Source organism: Entelurus aequoreus, linkage group LG22 (genome assembly GCF_033978785.1).
Source record: "Entelurus aequoreus isolate RoL-2023_Sb linkage group LG22, RoL_Eaeq_v1.1, whole genome shotgun sequence".
NCBI lineage: Eukaryota > Metazoa > Chordata > Actinopteri > Syngnathiformes > Syngnathidae > Entelurus > Entelurus aequoreus.
This window is the reverse complement of record NC_084752.1, coordinates 22,531,568-22,540,451: the sequence shown is the minus strand read 5'-3', so window position 1 is coordinate 22,540,451 and position 8,884 is coordinate 22,531,568. Positions and strand designations below refer to the sequence as shown.

General features: G+C 38.8%; 1 protein-coding gene across 2 annotated transcripts; it reads left to right on the top strand.

The window, feature by feature from the left end:
• The first annotated feature begins 747 nt into the window (after nucleotides 1–747).
• On the top strand, nucleotides 748–6,315 carry LOC133639352 (uncharacterized). Of its 2 annotated transcripts, XM_062032601.1 has the most exons (4): nucleotides 748–1,061; nucleotides 2,389–2,466; nucleotides 3,252–3,285; nucleotides 5,460–6,309. In XM_062032601.1, exons 1-4 carry the CDS (start codon nucleotides 897–899, stop codon nucleotides 5,864–5,866), a joined length of 684 nt encoding a protein of 227 aa, XP_061888585.1. In that variant the 5' UTR covers nucleotides 748–896; the 3' UTR covers nucleotides 5,867–6,309. The 2 variants fall into 2 exon arrangements, with proteins under 2 accessions (XP_061888585.1, XP_061888586.1); XM_062032602.1 differs by lacking the exon at nucleotides 2,389–2,466 and having other exon boundaries at nucleotides 5,460–6,315.
• Nucleotides 6,316–8,884: the final 2,569 nt, after the last annotated feature.

Genomic DNA, 8,884 nt, shown 5'->3' with positions numbered 1-8,884 from the left:
TCCATTTCTCTGATTATGCAATTGTTGATGACTGAAGTGCTGATATCAACCCCCCTCCCCCCCTCCCCAACCCCCCGCCCTCCAAATCCCACCCCCCGGATTGTAAATAATGTAAATAATTCAATGTAAATACTCTGATGATTAACTTGTGTGATGACTGTATTATGCTGATAGTATATATTTGTACCTTGAATTGATTTACTTGGACCCCGACTTAAACAAGTTGAAAAACGTATTCCGGTGTTACCATTTAGTGGTCAATTGTACGGAATATGTACTGTACTGTGCAATCTACTAATAAAAGTTTCAATCAAAAAATGTCAATCAATCATATATATATAAGCGGTAGGAATTGGATGGATGGATGTATAGTTTTAAACATAATAGTTTTCCCAACGTTTATTCTTTGTTATGATGATGTAATTGCGGTTTTATTATTGTGTCATATGACGAAGAACAGAAAACAAAATCATACCGGTTATTAAAAAATCTTATTTTGAATGCAGAAAGCGAAAGACAGAAACGAGGGTTTCGCCTACACCGCCTACACACCTCGGAGCCAATCAGAGGAGGGTGAGTGTGAGGAATATCCCAACGAATCCGCTTGAGAGTGAGTGAGCATGACGACACTCAGACTTGCGCAAGCCTGCTCACTTTCCCTGACCGTGATTCGTCGGAGCATTTCTGACGTCACGTCAATCCTTTATCTGATTGGCTGTCGGGACAAAAACACTCTGGGAACGTTTCAAAGCAGAGGCGGGGAGGGAAAGCCTCGACTTCCGTATTTTCTCTCCTGACGATGAAGCAAAAGCTACTCTGTTAAAGGAGTATAAAAAGTCCCCACATGGCAGTGCGCTTCTCATTCCTGACCTGGACTGATACGCTTTATCCCCAACATGGACATTGAGTGTCAGGAGCAGAAACGCCGCAGATGTGGAGCATGTTGCCTGGTGGGGTCCATCCTGGTCCTGTGTGCAGCCGTCGCCTGTGTCACCGTGCTGGTGCAGCTCCAGTGTGCTGCCGTACACTTTGGAGGACCTACACCCAGTCCAGATGATCAGGTACTAGTCTTGTCCTTTAACAAAAAATCTTAGGGTACATTAAACTTATGTTTCTTATTGCAACTTTGTCCTTAAATAAAATAGTAAACATACTACACAACTTGTCCTTTATTAGCAAGTAAGCAAACAAAGGCTCCTAATTTAGCTGCTGACATATGCAGTAACATATTGTGTCATTTTCCATTCTATTATTTTGTCAAAACTATTTAGGACAAGCGGTAGAAAATGAATTATTCATCTACTTGTTCATTTACTGTTAATATCTGCTTACTTTCTCTTTCAACATGTTCTATCTACACTTCTGTTAAAATGTAATAATCACTTATTCTTCTGTTGTTTGGATGCTTTACATTAGTTTTGGATGATGCCACAAATTTAGGTATCAATCCGATACCAAGTCGTTACAGGATCATCATATTCAAAGTCCTTATGTGTCCAGGGACATATTTCCTGAGTTTATAAACATAACATACATTTTAAAAAACCGAAAAAAGATTTTGTGATGCTAAAAAATATTGATGTAATCATAGTATCGACTAGATACGCTCCTGTACTTGGTATCATTACAGTGGATGTTAGGTGTAGATCCACCCATGGTGTTTGTTTACATTCATGATCAGCGTCATTAGCGGTGACGTCTGTGAGCTACGGTGTGTAGTGAAGCATGTTTAGCTATTCCTCGTCCTGCAGGGATGATACTTGTAAGAAACTTACTTTATTTGTCGCCATGGAGGCGAAGATTAGTGATTTAGAAGTAGCTAAAACACTGCCTGCTGCGGCTGGACTTTTAGAAGCGGTATAGTACTGAATATGATTAATCAGTATTGCAGTACTATACCAATACCGGTATACCGTACAATCCTAGTCCAGGGACATATTTCCTGAGTTTATAAACAGAATATAATTTTTTTTTAAACGAAAGAAGATGTTGTGATGCCAAAAAATATAGATGTAATCATAGTAGTATCGACTAGATACGCTCCTGTACTTGATATCATTACAGTGGATGTTAGGTGTAGATCCACCAATGGCGTTTGTTTACATTTTGACGCCGGTGAGCTACGGTGTGTAGTGAAGCATGTTTAGCTATTCCTCGTCCTGCAGGGATGATACTTGTAAGAAACATACTTTATTTGTCGCCATGGAGACCAGGATTAGTGATTTAGAAGTAGCTAAAACACTGCGGACTGCGGATGGACTTTAGCTGCTAGCTAGCTAGCTAGCCATGTCTTAAAGTGTCTCTTCCTGAGGGCGTTTCAGTGTTATAACTTCACCTTTATCGTCAGTTTTTAAACCAAAATGCGTCCGTTCTCCCTTTTCTACACAGTGTCTGTGTCAAGACTTGGTCAATGGCGTGGTTTGTTCTCCCATGGTGCAAAGGAATTGGACCAAACGTGGCGTGCAGGTGAGGACATGTTTAATATATTAACTCAAAAAGGCTCAAAAAGGGGATAAACAAAAAGCGCTCACAGCGGAGGAAAAAAACTTGACTATGAAAACAAAAGGCGCGCACAATGGCGGAAGTACAAAACTAGACTATGAAAACAAAACACTAGCACAAAGGCAAAAAACTATGAACAATAACAAAAAGTTACTTGGCATGAGAACAGGACATGAAAAAGAACAGCATGGATCATGAGCGTGAACAGAGTGGCAGGAGTGAATGTGATGTCGCCAGGACGAACAACAGAACCAGAAAAGCTTATATAGTGACATGATAAGTGAAAACAGGTGCGTGACTCTAACCGTGAACAGGTGCGTGACATGACAATGTGAACCAGGTGAAACTAATGGTTGCTATGGTGACAAATAAAAGTGCACAAAAAGTCCAAAACCAAATCCGAACATGACTAAAACAAAACATCATCACAGACATGACAGTCTGTTTGTAAGTACTCCGTGATTGTGTGCCGCCGAACATGCTCGTCTTCTTGTAAACCAGCAATGACACAACGTGACAATGACTGGGTGGGTGGGGGACCGGTACTTTTTAGAGGCGGTATAGTACCGAATATGATTCATTAGTATTGCAGTACTATTCTAATACCGGTATACCGTACAACCCTATCAGTTACAGTACATTTTTGGGCTTTGGATTGTTATTGAATTATGTCAACAAGACGATATGTATTTTCCTCTTTTGCACACACTTGACTCAATAATGAAATATATATTCTTTTGTTTTGACAGAACCCGAACGTTGCATACTTGGAAGCAAAATCAAGTAAGTCATTTGTTTGTTTGTGAAATGAACACGCCGTGTTCGGTGTACATGATATGAAACTGTGCAATTGGAATATATGTTAAATTGCAGGAATACAATACAATAAGAGATATTACTGTAAAAGGTACAACTGAATTACTATACGACTTTGTTGACTGCCTGGAAGAAATAGATGGTTTTACTCTAGCGGTCTCCCAACCTTTTTTTTCTACTTAGAGATACTTTTACAAATTAAAAATCATGGAGCGCTACTTAATTTTGTAACGTTTATTTTCATAGCTTGTTTTTAAAAAAGCGAATACACTAGAATCAGAATCAGAGCAGAATCAGAATAGCTTTTATTGCCATTGTTTGAGAACGGGTTCACAAACTAGGAATTTAACTAAGTTCATTAACAACATGTTTGTATCCACATCTCACATTTTCTAAGGCAGTGGTTCTCTAACTTCTCTAACCACCTCAGAAAACACTTGGCTCTCTAAGTACCACAATAATGACCCCCAAAAAATGAATACAGTAGCGTAGTAGGCCCAAGTATTCATCAAAAAAAAGATACAGCCATTGCCGTTTTTGGCAATTCATTTTAGGAGAAGGACACTGTGTCGTTAAAAACCTACGGGGGCCGATGAATTCCAAGTTTAAAGTGTGGAAACGGTCCCTCGCCCTTAATAATCCAGTGCGCAGACCCCAGGGAAAATTTGATGGGAAAGGGGCGCAAAGGTCAGGTCGAAAATGCCACTGGAAACCGCAGTTCCAATCCTGCATGCAGAGCGCTCAGGTGTACAGGCCGTCTTGTTCGGCCGTACCCTGGGCGGCAAAAAGGTGGGCTTTGATTGATTGATTGAGAAGTTTATTGACATCTTAAAGAATTGAATCCATGTAATGCTTTAAAAAGGCAAGTGGATGGCACAAAAAGCCAAAAGGCTTGTTTCCATTGGGGTCCATTAAATATTCATCACATTTGATACATTCAATAATAAAAGATGTATAACCTGTAACATGTATATAAAAAATGACGTTAAAAAATGGATAAATTATGTACATATACACAGTATATACATGTCAGGTGATTTGAAAAACATTATATACAAAAAATATATATACACTATAACCACATATAAACCTGTTTGATGCTTCGAAGAGTTGCTGGGGATCAATTTTGGTTCAGATCAGGTAGAGGTTGAGCTGAGCCATGATCGGTAGGTTGGAGTTCAAATCCCAGCCGAGTCATACCAAAGACTATAAAAATGGGACCCATTACCTCCCTGCTTGGCACTCAGCATCAAGGGTTGGAGTTGGGGGTTAAATCACCAAAATGATTCCCGGGCGCGGCGCCGCCGCTGCCCACTGCTCCCCAAGGGGATGGGTCAAATGCAGAGGACAAATTTCACCACATCTAGTGTGTGTGTGTGACAATCATTGGTACTTTAATCTTTAATGTTTAATACTTTTATGGCAGTTTTAAAATTTAGTAGGGAAGTTCGAATTCTAAGGTCTGTTGGTAGTGCATTCCACTGTGTGGTGGCAAAATAGTAGAATGCATTTTTTCCCATGAGAGTCTTGAATTTGGGGGGGGGGGGCGAGATCTGAGGAACTCTCTCGTGTAGTACCTGTGAGCATCACTTATTCTGGTGAAATAGTTGGACAGGTATTTGGGGACAGTTTCTCTGAGTATTGTGAATACCAGGCACATTGCGATTTGGTGTACTCTTTCCTCAACTCTAAGTCATCCCAATTTGGTAAAGTGGGCTTGAGTTAGGTGAGTCCTGTATGGGAGGTTGAGCAGGAGTCTCACCAGCTTGTTTTGGGAAGTTTGCAGTTTTTTTTTTTAGTGGCTTGGGGATACTGGTGAACCATGAGGTGCAGGCGTAGTCTGGGGGTCTTAAGTGTATCCCTGTTGATAAACGCGGAAGAAAGTGCGTTCCCCCATTATCCGGTAGGCTAGCCGCAGCCAATGGACTTCTTTCTAAGCGGTCGAAGGACCCTAAAAAAAAGGTTTCACGCCGACTTCAAAAGGTGGATTGAAACCGGCATGCTGGAACATCCAAAACATGTTAGATATAGCAAAAAGTAAATGCTAGCAAATCCCTTGTTTTTTTCTGTGTATGTAAGGTTCAAATGTCACATTCAGGCACTTCAGGTTCCTAATAACATGTGTTTGTCTCCTCCTGCAGGCAAGTTGGTGAGCTCCACTATGCTGTGGGAGTCAGTCAAACAAGGCTCAACGGATTCCGTTGGAAGCAACTTTGAGTTTCGGCCAGGCCAAGGTGTCCTGGAGCCCAAACTTGAAGGGACTTACTTAATACACCTGAACCTCAACCTGTCATGCACGTCCAGTTGCAGCCCCGGGCGCCTGACCGTGCTTGTGGGCGACAAGCCGAGCTGCGAAGTGGAGCTGGCACATTCTACACGGGAGATCAAGCGATGCTGTGTAAAGACTTGGATGGACAGAAACACTCCGCTGTTAGCCAAAATGAAAGTGCCAAAAGATGGACTGCAGAACTGGAAGCTGGAGCTTATTGGTTCGAACTTCAGCATGCTCCTTTTGGAAAAATGTTCTCAACAGAGTTGCTCCAGTTGATCCCCATTTCAGACCTCAGCAAGAGCATTAGGGCACAGATTTGGAGCTTAACTGAGGTTAATAGCTGCAATCATATACTTTCGAAGGGGTTATGGGCTTTTACATATTTATATAACATTAGACTACGTATAGTCCAGATTGATTTCTGTCAAAAATAACTATTTTATGTTAACACTACATTAGTGATTATTGCAATACACTTCAAGTTTAATTGGAGTTGAAAGTGACTGTGGTTTTCTTATATATGGATGTATGTACAGTATGTATGTATGTTGACATATAATGTGTTGACATAAAATGAATAATGTGCAATGGGAAAATGTAAGCGTAAGTCCAACGGGCCTGATGATTGTATCCATATTATCATGGAAATAAACATGTGAACTGGGTTTTTGTGCGCGCGTGTGATTAAATGGGAGAAAGTGACGTCTGGGAAAGTGACGTCAACATAGTTACAAGTGAAATGTTAGAAAAGTGTGCTGCGAAGGGGAAAGTTCCCTGTTGTCAGTAACAGACTCGTACATAACTTCCTGTTTTGTTTATTTTAAAGTGTGGTTTAGGAAACAAAATGTTTGTCATCAAACATAATAGCAGAACATTAATGTAGATATGAATTGCACACAAAACAGAAGTCTTACACAAATGTATTTTACACCTTATCCATATAACTATTATATTGTAGCTTATTAGATGATAAGGTTGTTGTAACCAATTGACTGACGTTGATATTAGGGTTGGCAAAGACAATTTATTAACTTATGCGATTAATCACAATAAACATCATGTATAAATGCAGATTAATCGCACAATTTATTTTGCTGCTCCTTTACTTGATGGTTACCTGAAAGGTGTTGCAGGTTTATGGTTTCAGTTTATTTCGAACATTGAATTGATTTGAAGTATTTATTTCAAACCTGCAAAGTACAACAACACACTTTTTTTTTTTTACATTTTGGCAGAGACATTTATGCAAAGCTTGAAAAGGGGTTGGATGAAGCAGATGCTTATAATATCCCAACCCCTCTCACTCATTCCACATTTAACGTAAACAATATAATACAAAAACAATACTATACAAACAAAAACAAGAAAAGCTCCTGTACACTAACAATACAATAGTACCACTGTTACTATGAGACAAGACAAGACGTGACAAAACACACACACACACACAAACACACACACACACACACACACACACACACACACACACACACACACACACACACACACACAGGCCCAAACACTCTCTGACCATGCACCTCTCCCATCGCTCTGTGCTGAGGGCATCACTCTTACACACAATTACAACGTGATGCATCACAATGTCCAGTTTCTTTTTTCAACATGTTTGAAAAGGAGTAGGAAGAAGCAGAGCTTATTTAATCCTACCCCTTCTTCCATTACATAGCAATTGCTAACACTTAAGTTCACTTCCTGTTATCAATTTTGTTTACAATATACTCCATAAATAATATTAAAAAAAAAAAAAAATAGTGATGTAAGTAGTATTTCACATGGTGAGATAAATAAGAGTATCATTAAATTCAGAATGTTTATCATGGATCTTTGTAAACACTTTGAGTTTGAACAGTTTTTCTTAAACTGAATCATATTATTACATTGTTTGATTTCTTTGTTTAATCCATTCCATAATTTAATTCCACATACATATATACTTAAGTTTTTAAGTGTTGTACGTGCATACTAATGTTTTAAATTACATTTAGATTTGTGCATGATTTTAGCTGTTTGCAAATTCACTTTATCCTGGAATTTCAATACTTTTGATTCAAGGAATAAAGGGTTTGAGTGTTCTCTATATCCAACATCATGTATTATTATAACTGATCTTTTTTACAACACGGTGAGTGAATGAAGTGTACTTGTGAAGTTGTTTCCCCATATTTCTGCACAACAACTCAGTTAAGCTTTATTTATTATTGACGTAGTTCTTGCCACCTTATGTTGTATATTTCCAGTTCATTTTATCATCAATCATTACACCAATACATTGGATTTTATTGACCTCTTTCAATATCTACTCTGTCTATTTGTGTTCGTGTTTGACTTTATCTTCTACTGTTACCGAATAGCATTATTTTAGTTTCACTGAGATTTAAAGACGGTCTGTTTTTGTCAAACCATCTTTTTAATGTATTTATTTTCTTCTGTTATTGTTTGTATTAGCTCCTGTGTGTTCTCTCCTGAACAAAACGCCGTTGTATCGTTCACGAATAATACTAATTTTAAGTCTTTTGTAACTTTACCAATATAATTTATATAAAGATTTTGGTCCCAGTATTGATCCCTGTGGTACACCACAGGATATATTTAGTGTTGTCGACGTGTGTTCGCCTAGCTTCACATATTTTGTTTCCTGTTAAGTAACTTCTAATCCAGTTTAAGACCAACCCTCTGATGCCATACCGTTCTAATTTTTTTAATACAATATTGTGATTAATTGTGTCAAATACCTCAGTTAGATCCATAAACACTGCTGCTGTACATTTGTTACTATCTATTGCATTGGTCATTTATTCTGTAATTTCAATTAAAGCCATCGAAGTTGAAATATGAGCTCTGTATCCATATTGGTTCTCAGTGAGTATTCTGTTTGTTTATGAAATTCTCCAATCTGTTATTGAACAGTTTTTCAATGAAAAATTGTGGAAGTAAAGTGTCAAAGTATCGAGTTGTTATTTGTTTAAGGTTAATCTACGTTGATTAATTTGCGATTAATCAAAATCAAAAAGTGTGACTGGTCTGATTTTAAAATGTTTGACAGCTTTAATTAACATATGTAGTTGTGCTGTCAATTGATTAAAAAAATCGATTAACCACAGAGCTGCTGTGGATTATCCATTCATCTATCTATTTTCGACCGGTTGTCCCTCTCCGGGTTGCGGGGGGTAGCTGGAGCCTATCCCAGCTGCATTCGGGCGGAAGGCGGGGTACACCCTGGACAAGTCGCCACCTCATCGCAGGGCCAACACAGATAGACAGACAACATTCACA

What these genes read in the sequence shown, in the direction of transcription:
- LOC133639352 (XM_062032601.1), top strand. Translation starts at nt 897, where the DNA reads ATGGACATTGAGTGTCAGGAGCAGAAACGCCGCAGATGTGGAGCATGT. An exon ending in GGACCAAACGTGGCGTGCAG is followed by an intron (nt 2,467 to 3,251) that starts GTGAGGACATGT and finishes TTGTTTTGACAG; the next exon opens with AACCCGAACGTTGCATACTT. An exon ending in ATACTTGGAAGCAAAATCAA is followed by an intron (nt 3,286 to 5,459) that starts GTAAGTCATTTG and finishes CTCCTCCTGCAG; the next exon opens with GCAAGTTGGTGAGCTCCACT.